The sequence below is a fragment of the Syngnathoides biaculeatus genome, chromosome 2, assembly GCF_019802595.1.
Source record: "Syngnathoides biaculeatus isolate LvHL_M chromosome 2, ASM1980259v1, whole genome shotgun sequence".
NCBI lineage: Eukaryota > Metazoa > Chordata > Actinopteri > Syngnathiformes > Syngnathidae > Syngnathoides > Syngnathoides biaculeatus.
The window spans coordinates 27,506,002-27,533,385 of NC_084641.1; the positions used below are offsets into that span (position 1 = coordinate 27,506,002).

At 46.5% G+C, this 27,384-nt stretch overlaps 1 protein-coding gene and 1 pseudogene across 1 annotated transcript; one reads left to right on the forward strand and one right to left on the reverse strand.

Moving 5' to 3' along the window:
- Positions 1 to 558: 558 nt before the first annotated feature.
- On the reverse strand, positions 559 to 26,289 carry gnai3 (guanine nucleotide binding protein (G protein), alpha inhibiting activity polypeptide 3). The gene is made up of 9 exons (XM_061844842.1): positions 25,618 to 26,289; positions 15,982 to 16,024; positions 15,448 to 15,589; positions 15,217 to 15,374; positions 11,210 to 11,338; positions 9,780 to 9,909; positions 9,545 to 9,698; positions 5,838 to 6,039; positions 559 to 2,890 (listed from the first exon to the last, which is right to left on the reverse strand). The coding sequence occupies exons 1-8, from the start codon at positions 25,733 to 25,735 to the stop codon at positions 5,849 to 5,851; spliced, it is 1,065 nt and encodes a 354-aa protein (XP_061700826.1). The 5' UTR covers positions 25,736 to 26,289; the 3' UTR covers positions 559 to 2,890; positions 5,838 to 5,848.
- Positions 7,719 to 7,838, forward strand: LOC133497364 (5S ribosomal RNA; annotated as a pseudogene).
- Positions 26,290 to 27,384: the final 1,095 nt, after the last annotated feature.

Below are 27,384 nucleotides of genomic sequence, written 5' to 3' on the forward strand. Positions count from 1 at the left end.
GGAAGCAGAACTGGAGGTGGCGGAAATGAAGATGTTGAGGTTCTCGCTCGGACTGAACAGGTCGGATAGGATTAGAAATGAGCTCATTAGAGGGACAGCCAAAGTTGGATGTTTTGGAGACAAGGTTCGAGAGAGCAGACTTCGATGGTTTGGACATGTCCAGAGGCGAGAGAGTGAGTAAAATAGGGTGACAAAGATGGAGCTGTCAAGGAAGAGAGTGACAGGAAGACCAAAGAAAAGGTTGATGGATGTTGTGAGGGAGGACATGAGGACAGTGAGTGTTAAGAGAGGAAGATGCACAGATAGGTTTAGATGGAAAAAGATGACACGCTGTGGTGACCCCTAAAGGGACAAGCCGAAAGGAAAACAAGACCCTGCTCGTCAGTCCAAAAGTCGTCAGGTTTTGACAGGGCTGCCTTGCAAAAATTGTATTCCAATTCCACAGACAAACGGCAATAAAACAGTCACATCTTTTCATAAAATAAACAAAAGCATGCACTCTTCTAGCCCTTCATCATGTCCATGGCAAAGGTAATAAAAAGAATTACAAGGCACTAATAATGTTTGGATCTTTTTAATGGCGGAGTGTCGTCTTTTACATTCGTGCCACATTGCTGGGAGTGAAACCTGATGAAAATTTCCAGGTACATTTGCAGTGAGCTCAACGACGGAACGATTCCAGGGTGGACTGACTTACTCGTTCAGCCTTAAGTGACCCTTCGCAAGTTTCGCCTCGACCACTTTTTGTGGCCATTGAGAATAAAAATATAAAATTGCATCATTCTGGTTGGATCTGTGGGGAGTCGTTTTTGACAACTGGTCGACTTGCCAACGGACATTGAACCCAAACACGCGTCAAAACTGGTTTTGAAGTAGATAATACTTGCGAAAAAATTGAACTTTGGGAAAGGCCAAAGCTCAGTCTTTGTCAGTCAATCAACCTGCCGATTCTGGCGATAAGTGTGGCCAAATATCCTGAAGTAGTCCAGAAGATTTGGGGCATTTGAGATGTACAGAAAAAGAAAAAAAACAACAAAAAAAGACGACATTTAATACCAATGATAAGTGTCAACTTTCATTGCAACATTATGTGGGAATTACCGTAATTCCCGGCCTACAGCGTGCACCTGGTTATAAGCCTCACCCAGTACATTTGTAAAGGAAATACCATTTGGTACATACATAAGCCACGGCCGTGTAAAAGCCGCAAGTGGCCACATTGAAACCTACATTGAAACGCGAGATATTTACAAAGAAAGCTGACGGTACACAGGGAGTTTAACCCTCGTGCCGCGGCGCTAACGCTAGCGCTGCGCTAACAGGGCCGGTTTAAAAAAAAAAAAAAAAAAAATCACTGAGACACTGCAGTAACACACTACCGGTAAAAGTCACTTCCTCGGCACATATATTCCACCGGTCTCACTCTTAACTTTTCCGCTCGAGTGCCCCCTTCCAGCCATTAGAAAAAAAAAAATGCACAAATTAACCGCATCACCGCATAAACCGCAGGGTTGAAAGCGTGTGAAAAAAGTGGCGGCTTATAGGCCGGAAATTACGGTGACAGGATGACAAGGAAGAGCGCGCAAACCCGTTTGCCGTCACGTTGTTTAAAACGTTTTGCCAACCAGTCAACTTTCACCATATGCCAAAGTCACGCGGGACAACGGAGCCCACGCATCATAGGAAATGTTTATTGGAGTGATTCTTGTTCAGCGCAATCCTTTGATTAAAAGTACTCATAACAAAGAAGCCAAAGTTGAATAAAAGTCCTTTTAAATCAGTGATGAGCAGTGCGTTCGAATCAAAGAAAAAAAAAAAATCAGCACAAAAGTGTCGCCGCTGTCCGAGTTTTATAGCATGAACAGGGCGACGCAGAGGATGGACAAGAAATCCATCAATTCTCCAGATGTGGATGCAGCACAACACAGACGTTAAAGATGCACAAACCGGACTGCAGCCGTCGCCAAAATTCCCGTTTTGTCATATGCAAGCCGCGAAAGAACATTTTGCCGCCTCGTGACGTAGCAACGCTTACATTTACGTCGTGCTTTGCGTCTCACGTCCTGTTGACGCTTACCTTGCGGGGCTTCACGAGCATCCGGGCCGCCACGCTTCAAACGTACCGTTTTTCCATTTGCGTTTACAACATTCGACAAACATCAGGGAACGTCGAGCTTCCTCACTGTCGGCTGACGATGTCAAAATGGAAATAAAGGCAGAGCGGGCAAATCGTAAATGGGGAAAACCACTGACAGGACTTTGTCGAACAGGACGCGAGGGGAAGAATAAAAGGCCTCCTCGCTACGAGGTCAATGCTGCGAAACACAAAATGGCTTCAACACCGAGCCAACTGTTTGAATAACATTAGTCGAGAAATCTCGCCCTTTATGAACTTTAAGTGCAGCGATGCAGCGTAATCAAAAAGTTAAATGGCGCCGCTGTGGAATGGACCAGATATACGCAAAGTAAACCTGGGTGGAAATACATTCGAAAAGCAATACTGTGAGCACATTTGAACAGAAAAGCTACGTAACGCGAAACACTCAACCGGGCGAGGTGGGCGCACGCCAACGTTCGCCCCCGACGGAATGTTTAAGCGTGGAAAAACAGACGTGCCGAAAGGTGTGCTGTACATCGGTGTCTTTACCTGCCCCGGATGCAAACGACCCGCAACAACTCCAGAGTGACACCCTCGCTAGCCGCTCTCATCCCGGCGTAAACTGGGCCAAGGCTAAAAGCTACCGCCAAGCAAGTCCCCCCCCCCCCCCAACCCCCCCGCGATGCCGGGTGCCGCGATCGCAGCAGACAGCACCGGCTCACTCGTTTGTAAAACGCGTTCCAGACACCACGGAGTGTAGCAGCCAAGACGAGCGGAGGCCCCTCGTGATGCCTGCAACGAAGCAAAACAAACAAACAAACAAACAAAAAAAAAACCTGACATTTCAAATAATCCATACACAGATACACATATTGTCTAAATCAGGGGTGTCAAAATCATTTTTCTGACAGGCCACACTGTAAAACATCTCATCATATTTACATCATCAATTTATGAACTACTTTTGGAATCACAAATCAAGGGTAACAACTATTCATGTTTACAACACAAAAATGCTTGTAATATCTCAACGTGATTTATGATACATGACAATTTGAAATTTCGGCACCGATTTTTACGAGAGTCGTGGAAGTTGTGAGTGTAGATTTGGCTTTGCGGGCCACATAATACCACGCGGTGGGCCGGATCTGGCCCCCGGGCCTTGAGTTTGACACCAGCCGTCGAACTGATAGTCGTCCTTGGACAAAATCTGTAGCTGTAGTTTAAGAGATTCCACCCCATAAAATGACTTTTTTTTTTTTTAAATTACTTTGACCAACTCACTTGTAAAATAGTTTTAAAATCATTTATCATAATTTTGTCAACATACTTGAGCAACATACTCGGCTTACAAATCAAAGGTTAATTTTATTTTGTCCGTATATCCTTTCTAATCGTTCAGACATGCCATGATAGTGGCGACATCATTTATTTATCTTGGAAGTTTTATTATTCAACATGCAGTACATGCAACCCTTTTACAAAAACATTACGAGACATTTAAACTGAACAAAACCCCACTATTTTCATTTTAATTCATATGAACGTGCATCTGTTGGATATGATTAAAATGTGGTTTCTGATCATTTATTTTACAGAAAGACAGTAAAATTGCACCAGTTTAGCACATTTTAATCACACGAAACCAATGGACATGGTCAAATTACCCACAAATTCTTGTCTATGCACTTTCGGTTTCCTAAATATCTCATCAAAAGTTGAGATATTTCTTGAAAACACGATCCAAAAAAAAATGTAAAATAAAAGATCTGTTTTTCAATTCAATTCAGTAACGAGCCATCCGTAGGCTTGTTTTGTCAGTGACGACATTTAGCTCAGACGCATCGGGTCGTGATGAGTAACGTGACTTCCGTATTAAATAATGGCAACATGTCCAAACATGCAATGTTTGGGACGCTATGAAGCAGAGTTTGGGAACAATCCAGTCTTTTTTTTTTTTTTTTTAGATCAATAGGTGGCAGAGACGGTGAATTTCAGACAGCGAATTTTCGCAAGTTGAAATGTTAAAGGCTCCGTCACACCATGACGTTCTGGTCAACGCTCTCTGAACATTTCAATCGTTCTATTTTTCAGCGTTCTCAAACGCGGATGACACATCTGGCGTGTGAATCACGTGTGTCTAACGCACGAAAAGCGTGTAAAAGCGACCAAATAAGATACCCCTAAAAACCATTAGCGTGTGCTAACGTGTCACTGGCGCGCAACGAGCGACTTTTCAACGTTAGACGAGGGTGTGACTAAACAGGTGAATAACGACAGAAAAGCGTTTTGCTGGCATGTAATTTTTACAGTGGAACCAGAACTAAAACGTTGGAAAGTTCATAGTCACTTCAGTTGTTGTCGTAAGTTAGAACAGTGAGCATCATACCGCCGAGAAGAAAAAAAGTTAGGCCGCGGACTTCAGCAACTAGCGCTGCAAGTAAGAATACAAAGGTTTATATACCCACGTTTGGGAAATGCACGAATGACGCTAAATGGACGCCAAACCACGTTCGTTTGACTTTACGCCGTGTGCGCTAGGCGATCGTTCAGTGGTCGTTGACAGGTCGCCGGTGAGTCGTTCACTGCAAAGCAAACGATTAAGTAACAACCAAGTAAAGCTCGAGTTACGACTGACTAACGATAGCCAAACGCGTGCAACGCTCGGCGAACCTTAGTAATACGTTCTTGAACGTTCTGCAGTGTTTAAAATTAAACATTGATGAACGCTGGTCTCGATGACAACTTTTGCGCATGTTCAAAACTTTTTTTCCAGACCGGCGTTCTCCGTCGGTTCGCAGCGATCAGTGACGTTCACTAGCGTTCAAACGACGCTCTTCTGGCACTATCCCGGCGACCATGGGCGACTGCCAACGTTTCCTCAAATGCTATAGAACGCTGACCAGAACGTCATGGTGTGACGGGGCCACAACATTGAAAAGTTACACTAAAATACAACTATTGACAATGTGATGACTTTACATTTCAAATTCAAATCTTGATTTCTGTGGCATTTCAAATTCAAATCCTGGTGGCACATATTTACCGATATACAGTTTTTTTTTTTTTTTTTTTAAACATAGCATCGGCGGCTACATTTTTCAAATCGTACAACTCGTCCAGCACACCGCCGAGCTCTGTTACGTCACCGGCTTCAGCGTGTGTTTATTTGTTCAGTTGCTTCCAGCGGCCTTTTCCATCCACTTTCTCTTTCCTGTATGGATAGGTTTCCAACTACGCCATCTTGTGCGTCACCGCCCCCCTTAGACCAATCGGATAAATGAACGATTGAAAACAACTTCACACTTCACCTATCACCTGTGTTCTTTGACCTCGATGACACACAAGATGGCGTAATTGGAAACCTGTCCAGTGGATTCTAAATAACACAGTACCGTAATTCCTGGCCTACAGATCGCGCCTGGTTATAAGCCTCGGTACACGGAAAGCGTTAGCGCGACACTAGCGTCGGCACGGCGCTAGCGTTAGCGGGCTGCTCGGGTTAAACTCTTACTGTGTAGCGAACCTTATAGCCGAGTGTGCACCGCATAAACCGCAGGGTTGAAAGCGTGCGGAAAAAGTCGTGCCTTGTAGGCCGGAAATTACGGTAATCTCATTCTTCCAGTCTATGTCACGCCCGACATTAATATGTGCTTCCCACTGAAAAGATTTGAACACACACGAGCTCACGATCATCAAGTTACTCCCCGATACCAAGCCGACACGTTCATGCTCTGACCTTCGTGGCTTTTAGTAAAGCCCGATATCCGTCAGGTTGAGTTTGATGATGACATCCGTGACGACGTCAAACACAAACTGCACGTTCTTGGTGTCCGTGGCACAAGTGAAGTGGGTGTAGATCTCCTTGCTGTCCTTTTGTTTATTCAGGTCTTCAAACTGGCCCTGGATGTACATCGCCGCGTCCTCGTACGAATTATCACCTTTGAAACACACAAAAGCGGCAGTGAGCTTTACACAAAAATCACACGGAGCTATTAATGCAGCGTGTGCACATACAAGCTATCAAGGGGGGCAAAACATTTCTCATCATGAAAAGTGAGACAGACAAGTTGTTTAGAGTCGAGTCTGCGGCCTGACGCTGTACTTTGATTTGCGGTCATGAGGATGTAAAATCAACAAACGCCATGGGTGGTTGCGCTTTGGCAGCTCGACAGGAAAACGCTAAGTCGGGCGCACACGGAATCGCGCTACGTACTGGAATCAAAACGAAAATAATTTGAGCAAAGTCTTTCGGGCTGGATTATTTAATCAACAAAAGTAAAAAAAAAAAGAAGGATTTAGATCGGTGTCTACATCAAATCAGGGGTAAACCCACGTAACGGTGGATGCTTATGCCTGGCTCGGAAAATCACTCTTTGTTAGGTAAACTCGTCATCTCTCTTGGTTTTTTTTTTCATGAATTATTCAGTCCCAAAAATACAACATCAAACCTCTTACAAAAAAGAAACTTATTGTGCACGCTCAGACGACGGACTGCTCCCTGACTGGACGGCGTTTCGTGACTTGGGAGCATTTCTTTGGGAAGTGAGCCACATTCGAATCTCGCTAGCACTTTAAAAACCGCATTCTGTCCTTTGAACTGCTTCCTCACTGAAGAAAAAGCTAGAAAAAGCTAAAAGACCCCCCGCAGCTGAAGTCATGTTCTTTTCGACACGGCAAACTTGTTGAGCGCCATGCACTAGTATCAACTGATTGACTGAATGAGATCAGAGCGGACCCCCCCCCCGAGCGTTCGCAGCTCCCCACTCGCCAGCTCACCCACTTGTGAATTTTTTTGTAGAACGTGACTCACAACAATTTGCGCTTATCCGTCTATTTTTGTGCTCCCGTCTCGTCCGATTGAGGTCAAAGTAATTTTTAAACACTTTTGTCTTTTTTTTTTTCTTTTTTTACAATACTATAAAAGTTAGTGTAATTACATTGCTATTAATTTAGTTTTATAAAACACAAATACAAGACACGTGTACCTTTATAGGGCTCCAGCAGCGACCTGAACCGGAAGTCAATGCTTTATTTTCCATAGCGCAACGCATGGTAAAATGTGAAATTCATCCATTTTTAACCCATTCGTGGGCAGCGTCCCATTTTTGGGACATCATGATTTTCACGCATTGTATCCTGCATTTTTTCCCTTGAAAAATATATCCTTTAATGAGCAAGGTCCTATTTTTGGGACGATCTACTAAGAAAAGCCAAGTACCCTCTCGTGGGCTGCGTCCCATTTTTGGGACGAGATTACAAATTTGTAAAGTTATCATATACCATAAACTAAAAAGAAGTGTTATTTCCTTGATTGTGGTCTGTTAGGAGACTTTTATCTCAATAAGCCAAAAAATTGCCACCTTGCCCATGAATGGGTTAACACGATCAGTTAATAGCATGATAAGCGTCGTGTTCACGTACAGCTAACCAAACGGAGCAAAATGTGAAATTTATCTCATTTTAGCATGATGAGTTAATAGCATGATAATCTTTGTGTTCCGGTTCAGCTAAACAAACGAAGCAATTATTTTGAGTACAAGTCTCTGTCAGGAGGCCTTTGAACGTATCGGTGTCTTCTTCTTGCGTCTTATGATCCAAAGTTAGTCGCCAAGTTGGTGCTTACGGCCATGCTACCCTGAGAACGCCCGATCTCGTCAGATCTCGGAAGCTAAGTGGGTTTTGGCCCTGGTTAGTACTTGGATGGGAGACCGCCTGGGAATACCAGATGCTGTAAGGTGGGGAGATGCAGAGGGGTTGCGTCAGGAAGGGCATCCGGCGTGAAACTGTGCCGAAAAAATATGCGTTCATCTAAGATGAAACGCTGTGGCGATCCCTAACGGGACAAGGCGAAAGGAAAAGAAGAAGTCGCCAAGTTGGTCTTCTGTAATACAGGGAGTCTTCCGTCTACGACTGAGATCTGTTCCTACAGTAGCGACATAACTCGAATTTCAACTTAAGTCGGATTCCACCATTCAAGTCAGAATTTACATCAAAATACTTTGTATAAAAAAAAAAAAAGCAAATACATTGAAATAAACGAGATTACGTATTTAGCGTGACTGCTGAGAGGTGGATGGACAAGAAGAAGGGAGGCTATTGCAAAGGAACCTGGTCCTCAATCCTCTCCATCTCGACAAGTATCAAAGAACCTTGTTTTGTGACTATTGTATCCGACATAGGAACGGAAACCTTCACAAGCGCTAAAATACGGGCTTTGTCTTTAATAATGGTCACCACGGTCGACCGATTGAAGCCTTGGCGGTGTTGGTGTCTCTCCTTCCTCCAATCTTTTGAGGATCTTGACCTTCATTTCCATGGTAATGGATTTTGTTTTGGCGGCAGAAGCATTGCTAAAAGGCAAAGCTTTCTTCTTTGGGGCCATAATGTCTAAAAAGGAGGGCGAAAAATGCCAAGATACTCCCGGCGCGCAAACACGGACAAGCGTTAGCCAGACAAAATGGCGGACGGGGGACAGGCGTTGTAAAGTCGAAATATCCCAAAGAAGCCCTGTATGTTATTCAAAGTTGAGCCGCTGTAATAGGGTTCCAGCCAGATTTTTGTTAAAAGCGTAACGTACAAACTAAACAATTATTCTGGTGTTTTGCTAGTCTACATTTCACTTTTGCATGATGATTAAGATTGCTTTTCCATCTTCTCCTGCTCTCGATCGCCCAATGTGTCCCATTATTAGCTACTTCTCGTCCTCCTTTAGGTGATAAGGATTCTTCTCAGAAGTCTTTCTCTTGTTGGCTAGCATGGAGGAGGGGATTAGGGTTTTAGAGGAACAGTTCTGTACCATTTAAGGACAGTTTTGCCGCACTAGTTCACCAGTCGCAGCTTGTAACTGTTGCGTAGCAAGTTAGCTTAACACCCAACTTTCCACTGCTAGCTGAATAAAGTCAGCTTTTGTCGAGACCATCTTAACCCGAGGACTCCCCGAATTGTAAAAAACTAAATCAGGCCAAGTGTTGAAAAAAAGAGTTAACCTGAACCAAAAGAAATTAATTCCTCTTGTTTAGAAGAAGTGAAGATGTTAAATTTATCACATTTTAACGTGATAGTGCTTGACATTAACACATGAAATGTATCACGTTATAATGTGATACTGGACATTTTTTTTTTTATGGTGTGGCAGAACCCTTACGTAGTGAGGGCTCACTTTATTCCACCCTTTCTTAGTTTTGGAAGAACAGAAGCCCGAGTGCTGTACAGTATGCGCAGGCTGGAAATTACACACGAATACATACAAACACAAATGTGAAAACTTCATCGTCTGAATAATAGATCATCAAAGGAATGTGCATTTCCATCACTGAGGCAGATGTGATATGAACCCCCCAACAAGATACATTTCAGGCACAGACTGTGTAAAGTGACACGACGCGAGACGAACGTTGCATTACTTGCGGCATATCCTCACGACGGCACAACAGTTCTTCCTACCCTTATAGTCCGGGTAGCAGATCGTGAGCAGACTCTTGCCGATCTTCTCCTCAAACAGGTCCTTCTTGTTGAGGAAGAGGATGATGGAGGTGTTTGTGAACCACTTGTTGTTGCAGATGGAGTCAAAGAGCTTCATGCTTTCGTGCATGCGGTTCTGAGGGGAGAACGAGGAGACGGCCTCTTAAGCGCCGACGTACGTTTTGCGTCTGCGGGAGGGGAAGGAAGACCAACGAACCATCTCCTCGTCCTCAGCCAAGACCAGATCGTAATCATTGAGGGCGACGCAGAAAATGATGGCCGTGACTTCCTCAAAACAATGAATCCACTTCTTCCTCTCCGAGCGTTGACCTCCCACATCAAACATCCTGGACAGAAAGAAAACAAAGCTGCATGAAGCTGCATCATGTCGAGTTCAATATCTCTGCTGCCAGCAGAAATTAAAACTCATACACGAGCAGAAATGAGAGGCTAGCGTCCAGGTCCAATATTCTGCATGTCGGTCATTATCCATCCGTCCATTTTCTGAGCCGCTTATCCCCACGAGGGTCGCAGGAGTGCTGGAGCCTATCCCAGCTAAGTTCGGCCAGGAGGCAGGTTAGACCCTGAGCTGGTTGCCACCCAATTGCAGGCCACAATCACACCTACGGGCAATTTTGAGTCTCCAATTAATGAATGTTTTTGGTACGTGGGTGGAAACCGGAGTGGCCGGAAAAAAAACCCCACGCAGGCAGGGGGAGAACATGCAAACTCCACACAGGCGGGGGCGGGACCTGAACCCCGGTCGTCAGAACTGTGAGGCAGACGGGACTTACATCAGTCAGCATCTACTCTTCCACTCTCCAATTATTGTACAATTATTAGACGCTCTGTCACGTTTGTTTTAGTTCCACCAATTGTTGGTGACCTCCTCCCGAAGATAGCTGGGATAGGCTCCAGCGCTTCCGCGACTCTTGTGTGGATAAGCGGTTCAGAAAACGGATGGATGGATGATTGTCGGTGACGCCACTAAGTGTTTTGATCCAGGTTAATGTCACACACGCCGGAACTGGATCTGCAGCTCAACCTGATCTGTGCCTACATGTGCTACATTTGGTGGGTTGCTCATGTTTGCCTGTCCCGGCCCAGCAAACCATCGACCATCCATCTTCGCAGCCGTCCCCAATCACAGCGGCACCAAGGACTTCACGAGTTGCAGATTCTGAACTCGTTTTATTTTGAAATCAGCTGCATTCACCACTGCACTCTGTGCACAATGAAAACCACTCCTCTTGCTCGTGTGATAGGGTAGAAAATAAAGTAAGCCCAAAAGCTAGCAAAAATGGCTACAAAACTAAGATTTTCGAAGCGCTTCTATGGATAGGTGAGCTGCACGAGTGAGTCATTTGCGCTCTATTGCTTGTCCCCATTCAGATCGCAGGAGAGGTGGCTGTACACCCTGGACTGGTCGCCATGCAATGGTGGTGAACGTCATCGTTCACACGGTTCGCCAGTGGACGTAACATGCGTGTTTTGGGAACCTGGAAGAACGGCGTAGTCAACGGACGTACGAGCACGGGGACAACGCGTTCACTGGGATTCAAACCCAGAACCTCTCGTCTGATGTTCGAATTGCCCAAACGCCACATTCGTGCGGCTGTTAGGCAGCAATGTAGGTTTTTCACTCACTTGAAGTAGAGCTCTTTGAAGGTGAAGTGAGTTTCCACGATGCCCGTTGTCTTGACGCGCGTCCGCAGGACGTCCTGTTGGGTCGGGATGTAGTTGGGCTGACAGAGCCGATCCAAGTCGTTCAGGTAGCTGCGACGCAGGAAATATGGTCAAATTGAGCTCAGGTGATAAGACGTGATCACGCTGCAAATACAAATACAATCCGTCAGCACTTAAGTCAGCAATAAGGAGCAATGTTTGCTCGGTCATCCGGGAGGGACTCGACGAGGCTGGCGAGGTGTTCCGGGCACGTCCCAGCGGAAAGAGACCCCGGGGATGACCCAAAACACGCTCGAGAGACTATGTCTCTCGGCTGGCTTGGGAACGCCTTGGGATCCCTCCAGAAGAGCTGGAAGAATTGGCCGGGAAAGGGAAGTCTGGCTATCCCTGCTGAAGCGACTACCCCCACGACCCGACCAGGAGAAGCGATAGAAAATGGATGGATGGAACTAAGAGAAGAACATTTTCACAGCCTAAAGAAGTCCAGACTATGAATACATGAGCTTTTCTCTACAAAAAACAAAATCCAGACTATAACAGCATATTTTCATAAACATTGGAGGCAGCAAGCACTGCGCACACAAGAAGCCTCTAGTACGGTTAGCTCAGACGCTAGGCTATAGCCTGCACACCACAGTTCCAAACTGGTCCACCAATAATATTCACGTCACCTGACCTCTTTAAAGAGAATGACCCCAGTAAGGTCAAATTACTGCTCTACATTTTATTGCTTTGAGGTTTGTGTCTAAGAAAACGCCGGTGAAGTGTCGATTTCGCTCTGTGGGCAAGAGCTCCACAAACCGGTGCAAAAACTGGGCTAAAATTTTGGTGGCCGATCAAGACCACTGGCGAATTAGGAGTTGGGTAAAACCAGCTTGACGAAACCGGTCCCTCTTGGTTTGTGGTGGGAAGCCAAAGCGCTCTGAAAGCAACGACAGTTGGGCTGTTTTCAAAACAAAACGCGCATGTCCTTCGCTCTGAGTTCAGGTCTTCGGTGTGAACGTGACAACAACTCCAAGGAAACACAACGGACTTTTTGCTTTAACACTCTTGGGCACTTTTCAGAGCAATTTTGCAATCCTTAACAACAGCTTAACCTCTGCGGTGCAACATGAGGGCTTGTAGGCGTTGGTATCGGTAGACCTCGTTAGAAACCAGAGGTAATAAATGAAGGAATTCACCTGTTCCAAGTTCAAATATTCTGATCTGTCACACAAACATGATAACCTTGATGATGAACATGTTTTCCAAACAGTAATGCAAGAGTAAGAAGAAGTTAATTGCAGTTCACAGTACCGTAATTGATCGCGAGATGACTGTACGTGCCTCAGGGCTGAGTTCTCTTCACATCAAAAGTAGACCCAACTGACTTTCAAAGCATACCGTTGTCCGTATATCACCAATGTCGACTTATCATACCTGGAGCGATATTACACTGAGCAGCCAGGACAGAGATGTGATTCCAAGGAGCTCGCCGAGTGGCGGAGCCGTGAGCTCGCTCCCCCGTGATCGAATTACTCCAAACTACCGGAATTTTCCTTTAAAATGCTCATGTAATGCATGTAATGTGTTTGACCTTGATACAATGGTGATGATGATGGTTAGAAATTCGGAATTTGTGAAAATTTTGCTGATATTTTACCCTCGCTTATGAGGCCGTCCATTTGGGGGAAAAAAAACTTACGTTTTTGAAGCCTCTAATTTGTTAAGAGCTGTAAATGTGAGCATGAATATACCATCAACTATGATCCCAAAACGCATTTGTATCTTTTTAAATTTATAGGAATTTCCATTAAAAAATACATGTGCTTACAACCATGTGTACTTAAAGTACATGCACATGTGGCCGACTGCTGTCATTTCCAGTAAGAGCCCAGGCTAAACTTGGGTCCTCCCTGACATACTGTACAAAGCATGTCGCTCAGTCGAGATGTACCCCGTCAACATACTGTACTCCCGAGACGCCATATTTTCCTTTTCAGACAGAGCTGGGGATAACTTCCATTGAACTGGTGAATTTGTAAACATGACAATATGCGAACATGACCTGCGAGTGACTGGGAACCATCGGCCAAAGTTAGCTGGGATACGCTTCGGCACTCCCGCGACCCTTGTGAGGATAACTGGCTTGGTAAATGGATAGATGGACAATTTGCGGGGGCGTTATTTTATGTGTCATGTGATTAACTGGCAACCAGTCCGGGGTGTACCCTGCCCTGCCCCCCAAAGTCAACTGGTCTAGGCGACAGCCCATCTGCAAAATGGAAGCACGGCTTCCACCGGTAACCAAGAAAATGTGCCCTCTAGTGGCTCTAGGTGGCAGTGTAGGAGATGACATAAGATCAGGAATCAGATCTGATTGCGTACTAACAAAAATTTATGAGATGATGGCAGGTTATTATTGCCACGTCACTGCTGGGGATTTTTTTTCAATTTGATTTTCTTGCTGGAAAAAAAAACGAATACTTTGGAATCGACCAGTGCTTGGGTTTAGAAGATGGATGCTTAAAGGTCAAGTGTCATGCCGATAAACATTCTAAAATACATCTCATAGTCTCATTTGCCATCCAAGTGGTCGCCATATTGGCTGCATCTTCTGTCCGTGACGTCACACTGGGACATTCGCCGTTGAAAACACGCTGTGCCACCTACAATGGGAGACGAACACGCCCCTTCCGACACGGGAGCTCTTTTCGAAGAAGAGAACATCTCACAACCGAGTGAAGCGACCGGGGCAATAGTACCCTATCGTTTCAAGCCATATTTAGATGATATGGGGATCACGGCCAAAGCGCATCCAGCCAAACCACCTCCCCGTCCATCCGCCTGCGCGGCAGTGATAAACAACACCATCCGCGAGCAATGACGCTGCCGCGGCCAAAACGCCGCCCGGTCTATCCACCTCCGCAGTGGTGATAAACAACGACGCCGCGGCCAAACCGCCTGCCCGTCCATCCACAATCTGGCGCCGGGCCGCGGTGGCTCATCTCCACCGCGGCCCGGCGCCGCGATCTCGGCTTCGGCCGGGGTGGCACATCGACACATTTAGCACCCCTGATTTACGGATGACGTCCCCCCCCCAACATTTTTTTTTTTTTTAGTGGCTGTATACATGCCTACCTGTCATTTGGAACCCACAAAGCTCTCGTCCTTTGCACCTCTGCAATCCATTTTTTATGATGAACCGTGTCTTTTAGAATAGTATGAAGAGCGAATCTATCCTCCTCAGTGTTCCAGCAATACAACGATCCGGCATTTTGGCCAACACGAAGGAACAACGAGCTACCTTCCAGTAGGTAAAACTAGTATAAACATACGAGACCGCTTGAGTGCGCTACTGCCCTGTACGTCACTTCCCGCTTGTTCGGGAAAACAAATCCCTCGAGAGGATTGACATGGCGGGAGTTAGAAAAAGCTGTATATGTCAAAATCATGTTTTGTGGTGAAAAAAAACGGATGGGTCCATACCGGCTGCCGTTTTTTCATCAATAATATACTAAAAATCATGCATTTCATGACAGTGGACCTTTAGGGTCTCGCTTTCTTCGAAGCATTTAAATCACAAATTGCTACGTGTTGTCAAAATGGCTCCAGGTGTTGCTTCTCTCTTCTCGCCGAGGAATGCAATCGAGTGAGGAACAAGAGCGCACAGCGACCTTTGAAAAACAAGACAGGTCTTGCCTCTTTCGGGTTCGAGTGGAAACGCTGCACTGCGACGAAGCGCAAACGCCGCTCTTGTGAAAAGCTGACGCGGTGAAATGTAGCGATAACGCGGCAAAAAGATCGTCATAGGAAACCATTTTGATGATTGCTGCGGGATAAACAAGTCGGACATCAAGTCAAGTGAGAGGCGACACAGCAGCCAGATTGAAATAGTTAGCGGTCGCCATTGCATTCCTTCTTTCCGCAGCGAAAGAGGTGTGAGCGCAGGTCGGTGGAACGCGGGAAAAACGGCCGTCGGATCTCACTATGGCGCGGAGTCGTTGAGCTGGTATTCTCGCGATCTGTCGAAGCAGGCCTGGACGCCGCGGTCGGCCCACAGCCGGCGGATCACGCCGCCGAGCTCGGCCGACATCGCCCCTTCCTCCGACGAGCTGGCGAGCGCGAACAGCTGCCGGGCATCGTCCTGGGAACAAAAGCATTCCTCTTTGCGTCACGTACGCGTACGGCTGAAGCATTTCGCCGTTTTGTTGGCTCACCGCTCGGGACTCGTCAGCAAAGTCGATCTTTAGGCGCCCCATCGCCCGGATGATTGCCATGATGGACTGGATGGTGTTGCTGTAGACCACCACTTTGTACTGACTGCACTCTTCCTCCGAGTAGCCATCTTCGTGAATGATTCTAGCCCCCCAAAACAAAAAGCTTTCAGTGGTTGCATAAATATTTAAAACTGTGAACAATAACTCGAGCTGCTGAGGGAGATGCGAGTGATCAGCAAGATTTCGTGAAAGCTGTCATTAGCGTTGGAATTTGAGCTCCTGTGAGCATGCAGCATTGTCTAATGTGGGAAACCGGGGGAGTCCATTCAGGTCTTGCCAGGCCATGACTGGACCTCGGTGGCCTTTGTTTCACATCTTTTGCAAAATGGGGACTTTTTTTTTCTTTTTTTTTTTTTGCTGTGCCAGGAAGCATCGAAGAGAACTCTCCCGCTCTCGTTTCCACCCAGATGAATCCCGTTTGTTACCACAGACACCAGCGCTTAAAACAAAATCGACCTTGTGTGTCGCGCTTACTTCATCTGCTTGACTAGCGTGCTTTTCCCCGATTCCCCGGCACCTGGAAAAGAGGAACAATCATCATATTAGAGTATAAAACAGCCACGGTCTATTACAACATCTCTGACCGTGTAAGCTCTGACCTTGTTTTACTTTCAGCCACACATCATGCAAGTTTGAGTCCGACTTAAAGGGGAAGTCCACTGGTTTGCCTGAACAATGTATCCAACAGATCATGTAATATGTAGTCAATTTTGACAATGTGATTTTAAATTCTCTCTCATTTAATAGTGTTTTGAGAAGATTTTTAACGGCAATTGCGGATTTTCAGGGGCGCTGCCATTTTCGCGGGTCACATGACCTGCGTGCGCTGATGTGACGTGTTACGTGCCGCAACAAAGGCTCGATTACACGGGACACCGTTTATGCCCAGCGCTGATTTGTCGGATTTATCCTCATCTGATGAAGGAATAGCAGTATCGCTTGATTGGGAAGACGGAGGAATACCTCCACACACAGCCTTGAGCGGCTCCGCCACTCTGTTGATCGGGAAGGCGGAGGAAAACGTCCATACACAGTCGTGAGTGGTGCCGCTCACGGCTGTACTGGAGCCAGAAAGCCAGCTTGGGGGTGTCTGTCACCCTCAGAACACGTGTCACCTTTTCCTCTGCATTGCGGAGGAAGAGCCGACATCGAAGGATCAAAAAGCGATGTCGCTATGAACGCTTGGCCGCCACAAGCCAGTTATCCCTGTGGTAACATTTCTGACACCTCCCGCTTGAAACCCAGACGCACATGTCCTCCGTCCTTGCGTGGGCCCAGGACCGGGCCGTCGGTGGAGAGCTCAATCGCGCAGCTCGCCTTTCCGCAGCCGCTGCCGTGCAGGGTCCTGGTTAATTACGACAACGAACGAGACTCCGGCATGGTAACTAGTTACGCGGCCCGAGGCGGCCTGAGCGGCACCGCTCACAGCTGTGTATGGAAGCATTCCTCCGCCTTCCCGATCAACCGAGCAGCCGAGCCGCTCACGGCTGTTTATGGAAGTATTCCTCTCCCCTCCAGATCAACCGAACATCCGAGTCGCTAACAGCTGTGTTGGAAGTATTCCTCCGCCTTCCCGATCAACCGATCGGTCAAGCCGCTCACGGCTGTGTCGCTCACGGCTGTGTATGGAAGTATTCCTCCGCCTTCCCGAACAACCGAGCAGCCGAGCCACTCTCGGTTGTGTTCGAAGTATTCCTCCGCCTTCCCGATCAACTGAGCGGCCGAACCGCTCACAGCTGTGTATGGAAGTATTCCTCCGTCTTCCCTATCAAGCGATACTGCTATTTCTTCATCAGATGAGGGTAAATCCGAGAAATCAGTGCTGGGCATAAATGGTGTCCCATGTAATCGAGCCTTTGTTGCGGCACGTAACACGTCACATCCGTGCACGTAGGTCATGTGATTCGCGCAAGTGGCAGCGCCCCTGAAAATTCGTAATTGTCGATAAAAATCTTCTCAAAACACTATTAAATGAGAGCGGATTTAACATCACATTGTCAAAATAGGCTACATATTACATGAGCTGTTGGATACATTGTTCAGGCAAACAAGTGGACTTCCCCCTTAAAGAACGTTGCAATTTGTTTTGGTGGGGGCTTGTCATTTAAGGGGAACCTGAAGGTTTTGTGTACATACAGTTACAATGCAAGTTTTTTTTGTGCAATTTGGAGAAAGAAGCACATTGTCAAAACGGTCTTATATCACCTAAAGCTGACAGAAAACCAGCGAGCCAAGCAAGCAAGCAGCCGCTGTCGTAAATGAAGGAGTCGCCTCAGTCGGAAGAAAAAGCAGTGTGACGGTTTACGCAAATGATTTAGACATCGGCGGTGTTGCAACGGGTGGGAGGATCACTTCCTATGATGGACTTTTACAGAATTTCAACATTAAACCACACAGGATGCATCTGGCTGACCCAGCATTTTGCTTCCACTGAGGGATAACAGGGATTTCTGACCAGATTAAAAAAAAAAAAAAAAAAAAATCATCGTCCCACAGTTTGGTCGAACTTGCACGGAACAACATTTTCTATTCAATGCTCAATGTGATGAAATAGATTAAAGTCAAATGTGGAGGCTAATCCTTTATCTCTTTATGGGTTGTTTTCACTGACGTCACATTTTTTTTGCTGAATTAACCAAACACCACCGCGCGCCGCCATTTGACCTCTCTACCTAACGCGTACCAGTGTGGAATTCTCCGGAATGCTCTAAGTTACTTTTTGTGTTTTTGTGTTTCACGGGAGTTTGGGGGCTCAAGTACATAAGAGAGGACTTGCTAACCATCAGAGAGCCTTCTTCTGAGTTTTTTTTTCGACAACTCTCGCCAATTCGCTGAAGCTTTTACCAGAGTTGCCAGTCGGCGCGCTCTTCAAAGCCTCGCGATCCGGTACACAAGTCCGGCTGCGTAAGCGGGAACGTCGTCTAACGCTTCCGACGAAAGAGTTTGGACGTTCTGCGGCTCTGTGCTCCACGGGGACTTGGCTTTGCGGACGATTGCCCGACGCCGCTATCCCGCTGCCCTGTCTCAACCTCCATCGCGCTGATGTGTCGCCGAGCTAACGAGCGTAATCGATATTCTTAACGTTACAGTTAAGATTGTTTTTTGTAATTTAACTTGAAATTGTTGCAATCAAAGTAAACAACTAGGAAGGGGAAATGCTGTGATCACAAAAAAAAAAAAACTGTAAAAGAAAACTATTACAAACAAAAAATCTTCCACAAAAATCTTAAAACAGCAAGACAAATGCTGCGCACACAACAAATCCCACAACAACAGAGAAATGCTGCGCGTTCACTCAACACGATGAAATTCTGCCAGGCCACTAGGGGGCGAGAGCTCCGGGACAGAGTAGTGCTGTGAGAGCAGGGGGTGCCTTTCATAGATCCTCGATCCGCCAGCCCTCTGGAGCAGCCCGGCTAACTCCACGGCGGTCATGTTGGGGAAGTTGTCATTTACAGAGAAGGCAACCCATGGATATGAAATCATCCATCCATCCATTTTCTACCCCTTCTCCGGGTCAGGTCGTGGAGGAAGTAGCTTCAGCAGGGATATTCAGACTTCCCTTTCCCCAGCCACTTCTTCCAGCTCCTCCGGAGGAATCCCGAGGCGTTCCCAAGCCAGTCGAGAGACATACAGTAGTCTCTCCAGCGTGTCCTGGGTCGTCCCTGGGGTCTCTTTCCGGTGGGACATGCCCGGAAAACCTCACCAGGGAGGCGCCTGGGAGGCATCCGGATCAGATGCCCCAGCCACCTCATCTGGCTCGTCTCAATGCGGAGGAGCAGCGGCTCGACAATGAGGCCCTCCCGAATGACCGAGCTTCTCACCCGTTCTATAAGGGAGAGCCCGGACACCCTGCGGGGGAAACTCATTTCGGCCGCTTGGATCTGGGATCTTGTTCCCACAGTTCGTGCCCATAGGTAAGGATAGGAACGTTGATCGACTCGGTAAATTCGAATTTCGACTTAGCTCCCTCTTCACCAAAGACACTGACATCAGATGTAACTCATTTGTCAACTGATTTTAATATCACTTACCATTTTGTCAACGCCAAAGCGTATGCGCTCAATAGGTAACATTTGATGAAAAGCAGAAAGAAAAAAAATCATGCAAAACTGAGTCTCTGTTCCCTCATCACCATTGTACGGCGTTCAACCATATGGTGTTCAACATGGAGGCGTCTTTGGTCTTTTGTTTTTTTTGCTGTCTACCCTTCGGCCACTGTAGGAATAAGACATTTAAAGAAACCGAAGAACAAAAAAGTCTACAACTTCCAACGAAAGAGTCAATTTCAGCAGTCCTGCTTAAAATGCCGGAGTCCCAAACCTTTTGCTAGTAAGGGGTTAAACCGCAAAAAACAAAAATGGGATTAGGCAAGATGCACACTGAAGTGTGTCTCTGATTCCAACCCATCCGCTGCATTTTTGGATGATTCTCAACCGTGGCCTCCTGCCAGACCAACTTTGCACAGGCATTCACGGTCACCCAAACGGATGCAGGAATTACAACCAGGCCTCATTCAACAAACATTTTTGGGTGGGTGGGTTGAAGATATCTAGTTGTGGTCTAACAAGAGGCCATTTTCAGTGGTGGGGTGTGTTATCTTTCCGGTGGTTTGTGGTTTGGTGTAACATCCCCCTGTGCCTTGATTTGTTTTTCCCCCTAACGCTGGACCATCCAGGAGAGAGAGAAAAAAAAAAAATCTCTGCTCAACGTTGTGTTCGCAAGCACACAATGAAAGTTTCCGTACGATGAGTTCTTGGCTTTGCACCAATACACAAACCGAAGCCAACGTAACAGTTAAGCGGTGAGGAATTGATCAGTTTATCTTCATGTGAAAGACTGATTTTGTCATTACGCTAATGTTGTTAGCTAGTGCGAGTTATCCGGGGACTTCCTAACAGTGGCCCTATTGTCAAGTCTGTGAATGCAGCCAAACCTGAATGAAGTAAATATGTTTTTCCGTCAAAACACATTTCAAGAGTTCATGTTACAGAGGTCGTCCTCCAGAAGGGTCCGGTTGACTCGATGCACATGGTGTCACAGGCGGTTGCCACCGCACTCGCTCAATCTCCCACAGCAACCTCTGGGTATGCTTTCTGCGACTGCAGAACAGCTGTTAGCCCGTAGCCGAGTTCTAACTTGGCATTTGCGGCCGAGGGATCCAGACAGACCGTTGTCATCGCCACGACAGACAACTGCCTCCGGTACGTAAGAGAGTCTGCATTTGACTGCCAAGAATTCCAGGTCCAATGAGCGGTGCTTTCCTATGACAGCAGAGACTGTTTATGTATAAGGTCTGTCGAGCCGGCTCTTCCCAGAGTCAGTTCAAGCGGCGTTCCACCGCCTGCTAGCGTCACCGCTGTCCCCAGAATCCATAGACTTGACCAGCTCTTTGTTGTAATCATCACGCGACCGGCTTCAAAAGACCATACTTAGTTTTGTCCATTTTATTTCCAAGGTACCTGGTATTCATGACCAACACAACCAACGACCAATTCACAACCAATGATCTATCTACCTGGACAAGTACATATCCCCCAATCGACAGCTACCTCCATGAGTTAGCGTCCTACCTGTCGTGCTACCCCGCTATCTTTCCATGTATTCTGCCCACATATGGTGATCATTAACCCGTTCACTTCCCTTACAACTTACTTATTTTACTTGTGTTTGGTTTACCAACCAACACAGCTTACTACCAACTTATCCCCGGCAGGCTGCGTTCTTGCTGACTCATCTACCCATACGTACCTAGAGGACTTAGCCTCTCGCAACTTCCCTAGCTCTGGTAGCTTGGCTTACCTAACTGCCCAACAAACTCTCCGTCTACCTTTCTACCAAATCAGAGAGAAACATGTGACTTCTCGACGCATATTTGTTGGCCTATCTACCAATCTATTTGTGTCTCTGTGGCAGACCTCCATACAGTAAATACCCACCACACCTACTTTTACCACTCTGGCTATAGCCTACCTGCCGAGCAGCAGGTCCGTACAGGAATCTTGTGTTTAAATAAGATCTGTATCTGATGGAACGATCCATAAGTCACTGATGGTGTCGTGGTACACATTTGCCTTTGGTCCAGGGAGTGTGGGATTGATTCCCGCTCAATGAAGGTGTCAATATCTGGCTGGCAACCAGTTCGGGGTGTCGTCTGCCTTTGCCTGAAGTTGCCTGGGGTAGGCTACAGCTCTCTCCCCGGATTGCGTCACGAAGGGGATCCGGCGTAAAAAAAAAAAAAAACTGTGCCAAACAAATATGAGCGTTCATCTGAGATGACACGCTGTGGCGACCCCTTACGGGACAAGCAGAAAAAATCCATACATCTGATGCAACGATGCCTTGTAAATTAAGGTAAAAAGATCAGTTTGGTGATATTTTTCCGAGTTGGAATATTGTTTGAATTGCCTCTCCCGCCTCAGCGCTGGGATGTTTAACATCCAAACAAATAAGAGTTGCGTTTATGGGTCAAGTCAACAGGTCCTGACAAGAGATGATAAGCAGAACCAACTTCCAACACGCATATACACATGGAACCAAAAAGAGGTCAGTTCTCGTTTATTTGTAAAGCTGGTTTCAGAACATTTGCGTTTGGAGAGAAAGCGCTGCCGATGCCCAGAGAAGTGTGGCATCCGACCAAATTCTGCACGTTCGCGGTCCTCGCTGAGAGCGGCAGGATGCGCATGTTAATATGGGCACTTGGCGGCTGCAGCGAAACGGGACCTCACACGTTATTTGGGTCTTTCTAATTTAATCCTTCGTGCTCTCAAGTGAACGATAAGCATTTAAGTCACCATCGTGTATTTTAGGAAATACTGCACGGACAATTGGACAATAATCTTGAATGATTAACCTGGGAACCAGGCTGTGTTAAGAGTCTTTTTTTAAAAATCCATAATCTGATGGGAAAACGATGAGGGCTGACAAATGTACATACGAAAACCTGGTCAATAGTCACAATCACAAATCCTGATGCGTGGGGTCAACACCAAGTACGGATGAGCAACAAATAAGATGATTGTGAAGTGGAATGGAACCTTTCGGGTCGCCTCGTTAGGGGTCGCCACAGCGTGTCATCTTTTTCCATCTTAGCCTATCTCATGCATCTTCCTCTCTAACCCCAACTGCCCTCATGTCTTCCCTCACCACATCCATAAACCTTCTCTTTGGTCTTCCTCTCGCTCTCTTCCTTGACAGCTCCATCCTCGTCACCCTTCTACCAACTTACTCACTTTCTCGCCTCTGGACATGTCCAAACCACCAAAGTCTGCTCTCTCGAACCTTGTCTCCAAAACATCCGACTTCGGCTGACCCTCTAATGAGCTCATTTCTACTCCTATCCAACCTGCTCACTCCGAGGGAGAACCTCAACATCTCCAGTTCTACTTCCTGTTGTCTCTTCAGTGCCACCGTCTCTAATCTGTTCATCATGGCCGGGCTCACCGCTGTTTTATAAACTTTGCTCTTCATCCTGGCGGAGAGTCTTCTGTTACATAGAACACCAGACACCTTCCACCAACTGTTCCACCCCGCTCGGACCCGTTTCTTCACTTCCTTGCCACACTCTCCATTGCTCTGGATTGTAGACCTCAGGTATTTGATGTCGTCCACCCTCGCTCTTCCTTCCTCTCCTTTCCACTGCGTGCCTCCATCTTTCTAATTGCTCCTCCGCCTGTTCCCTGCTTTCACTGCATATCACAATATCATCTGCGAACATCATAGTCCGAGGGGATTCCAGTCTAACCTCATCTGTCAGCCTATCCATTACTAGCGCAAACAGGAAGGGACTCAGCGCGGATCCCTGATGCAGTCCCACCTCCACCTTAAATTCTTCTGTCACACCCAACGGCACATCTCACCGCTGTTCTGCTGCCCTCATCCATGTCCCGTACTATTCTAACTTATTTCTCTGCCACACTGGACTTGCACATGCAGTACCACAGTTCCCCTCTTGGTACTCTGTCAGAGGCTTTCTCTTGGTCTACAAAGAGAATCTTGCGCTGTGGCCGAGCGACTTCTTGTGTTGAGTGTTTGAATAATGTGTTCCCACAAGTCACTCACAACCAACATGACGGGGGGGGGGGGGCTACGCTTTTTCAGCCTCTTTAAATCAGTCTGCAAGTGTTCACCAGGCTTTCTCACACAGGTCAGTTTTGGTACTTTGGCAGACATCTTGTTTCCTCATTTTTTGGCGGGCATACAGTTATGTGTGTGAGTAATCTCGAGTACGCCACGTGATAAGAACGGCAAGCACATACATCGCAATGTTTTCCACGTCGCGCGTGGTGTTCCTCAAACCTAAAAGAGCCGTTAAGATGTTAAAAAACTGTCACACTTGTGGTTTGTTTGAACAGCCGTTAAAAACACAAAACCCAATTCCAGGGGTGTTGGTACGTTGTGGGAAATGTAAATGGAAAAAATAAAAAACATAATAATGATTTTCAAATTTTCTTGAACATCTATATGTGATGCTCAAACTGATTTTTGTTTTTATGATGCAAATATACTCATCTTGAGTTTGATGCGTGTAACACTTTCTAACAAAGTCAGACAAAAGCCCCGACAACAGTTGAGGAACGCTTAAAAAAACAAAACACACAAAAAAAAAAAAAAAAAAACCACCTGCCTGGAACATTCCACGGCTGAACTGGTTCGCCGGAAACAGACGAGCGACACGATTGGGGATGGAATGAGATTCCCCGAAAGCCTCAGTTCGCTTGTGCGCAAGCAAGGATGAGGCGAGGTCCACAACCGCAAATACTCCCAACAGTTTCCCACAATATAATTGCAAGGAATTTAGGGATTACAGTTAGGACTCTTAATTATATTTTCACTTCAAGAGTTGAAAACGATATATGTACAGTGGACCCGGGTGTCTTCTTCTTCTCCTTTCGGCTTGTCCCGTTAGGGGTCGCCACAGCGTGTCATCTTTTACCATCCAAGCCTATCATGCATCTGTCCTCATGTCCTCCCTCACAACATCCATCAACCTTTTCTTTGGTCTTCCTCTCGCTCTCTCTTCCTTGGTGGCTCCATCCTCGGCACCCTTCTACCAATGTACTCACCTTCTCGCCTCTGGACATGTCCAAACCATCCAAGTCTGCTCTCTCAAACCTTGTCTCCAAAATAGCCAACTCTGGCTGTCCCTCTAATGAGCTCATTTCTCATCCTACCCAACCGCCTCACTCCAAACGAGAACCTCAACATCTTCATTTCCGCCATCTCCAGTTCCGCTTCCTGTCGTCTCTTCAGTGCCACCGTCTATAATCCGTACATCATGGCCGGCTTCACCACTGTTTTCTAAACTTTGCCCTTCATCCTGGCGGAGACTCTTCTGTCACATAGAACACCAGACACCTTCCCCCAACTGTCCCACCCCGCTCGGACCCGTTTCTTCACTCCCTTACCGCACTCTCCATCGCTCCGGATTAGTGGACCCGAGTGTCAACGGCAAAAATATGCGGATAGTTGACTCCCATTTTAATTGCATTTAAAAAGTTAATAGGCCTTTCAAGGGTTGATTCCTCCAACCCCCCCCCCCCCCACCTCCAAAAAAAAAACAAACAAAAAAAACCAACAAAAACAAAGAGGTGAATCTGTGGGGGCTGTACCAACAAAAATGTTGTGGGGTGTTTGTTTGTTTTCTGGAACCTATTAATGGCGTTCCACGAGGTATACTTGGTGCCCTGCGATTGGCTGGCGGGTGTACCCCGCCTCCTGCCCGTTGACAGCTGGGATCGGCTCCGGCGCTCCCCCTGACCCTCGTGAGGATAAGCGGCAAAGAAAATGGATGGATACATAGGTATACTTGGATTTAAATGCCAGTAAACTGCGTTACTTTTTGTGTGTGTAAATATATAGGCCTACTATAATTTCACATTTCGGTAACAATGTGAACCAGAAGCGTCCGGTCCAGATTCGACCGCGGCTGCTCGCGGCCCACTTTTGTCGCACGTGCAAGGACGCATCTGCACGCGCGTCGCGGCTTCATCCCGTCCAAAGCGCTCCGGTCGGCTCACGCACGCGCCCGACACCGGTACGCGCTGGGGGGAGGGGGGGGGGGGCGACGGCGCGGTGCGTTCGAAGACCGAAGGAGACGCCGCCACTTACCGAGCAACAGCAGCTTGACTTCCCTCAGCAACTTCTCTCGGTCCTCTCGCAGGTTTTTATCGATCATCTTGCTCCTCTCCACCGCGGCTTTGTCTTCGGCGCTGATGGTGCAGCCCATGGCGGCTTTCAGAACTACTTCTCCCTGCTGCTTTTGAAATATTGTTGGTTTTTTTTTTGTTGTTGTTGTTTTTCAGCGGCTCATATGGGTCGCCGAGAGAGACGCCGAGCAGTCCAGAAAGGCGTTGGCGAGCTCCCCCGTCCCAACTCAAAGCTTCACTTCGGTCCGACGCTCAACTCCTGCGGTGTCAGACACCAAGTCGTGTCCTCCAAAAGACAAAATAAAAAAAAAAATATATATATATATATTACAAAAATGCGTTCTAATGGGTGTTTTTTAAGTTGTTTGGAGAAACTTCATCAAAAATTAGTTACAGTGCCGAGCAGTCTTTTTTAAATATACATACATATATAATAAACTATATAAAAATAAATGTATCGAAAACTTTCGGAGGAAGTAACGATTTAAAAAAAAAAAAAAAAAAAACGAATTGGAAATTGAGAATCGGCCGCTTCGCAGTCGCGCCCTCATCCAGTTGATCCAGATGCGAACTGAAAGCAGCAAAAAAAAAAGGAAAAAGAAAAACTTCAAATGGGGGCGCTCCCAACAGGCATGATGGGAAATGTAGTCCAAATGCGCGAAGAAAGGGCGGAACCATTGAGCCAATTTAACGGACACGGAAGCTTATAAATATTGTTTGGAATCAGATGATAATTGCAGTCACGTGTACCATTAGCACATTTTCTCTTAAAATTTTGACTGCTCAATGACTCTCCGACATGTGTTTTCATTTCCTAAAAGTTTATTTCAGCACAGTGGAGGTCTGATGTCGTCTTTGTGAAAGAAAGAAAGAAAGAAGAAAGAAAGAAGAAAGAAAGAAAGAAAGAAGAAAGAAAGAAAGAAAGAAAGAAAGAAAGAAAAAGAAAGAAAGAAAAAGAAAGAAAAAGATCCTGATTGTGTTGCCGCCGCGTTGACGGGACGAGTTTGTGTGGTGTGACAGCGCCCCCTACCATCGTTTTACAACAACTGCAATACAATTTTTGAATTTAAAACAAATACCGGACAGGTAGTAAGTAGTTCTGTACTTCAATCAATTTTGCAAGTGGATTTAATTTTTTGCTTGTATTTCTTTGATATTATTATTATTTTATATATTATTTTATTATTAATTATTTTTTAAAAAGTATAAGACGTGTGAGGCGGCACGGTGACCTGATAGTTCTGAGGACCCGGGTTTGATCCCGGCCCCGCCTGTGTGGAATTTGTACGTCCTCCCCGTGCCTGTGTGGGTTTTCTCCGGGTGGGCACTCCGGTTTCCTCCCACATCCCCAAAACATGCAACATTAATCGGACACTAAATTGCCCGTAGGTGTGATTGCGAGTGCGGCTGTTTGTCTCGATGTGCCCTGCGATTGGCTGGCGACCAGTTCAGGGTCTACCCCGCCTCATGTCCGGTGACAGCTGGGATAGGCTCCAGCACTCCCCGCGACCCTCGTGAGGATAAGCGGCAAAGAAAATGGATAAGATGTGCGACAGGCAGCAGGATGAAATAGTTGTGAGCACATTTTGAGGTTTAGAGTTTCAAATCTCAGGTTGGGTCATTTTGTATGGACTTTGCGTGGCTTTTCTCCGGGTTCTCCAATTAATTCCCACTTTCCAGTAACATTCAGGTATGATCAATAAAGTCCAACACGGGTATCAAACTCTGC

What these genes read in the sequence shown, in the direction of transcription:
- gnai3 (XM_061844842.1), bottom strand. Translation starts at nt 25,735, where the DNA reads ATGGGCTGCACCATCAGCGCCGAAGACAAAGCCGCGGTGGAGAGGAGC. An exon ending in TTCAAAGAGCTCTACTTCAA is followed by an intron (nt 9,910 to 11,209) that starts GTGAGTGAAAAA and finishes CTTTCTGTCCAG; the next exon opens with GATGTTTGATGTGGGAGGTC. An exon ending in TGGCTGAGGACGAGGAGATG is followed by an intron (nt 9,699 to 9,779) that starts GTTCGTTGGTCT and finishes TTCTCCCCTCAG; the next exon opens with AACCGCATGCACGAAAGCAT.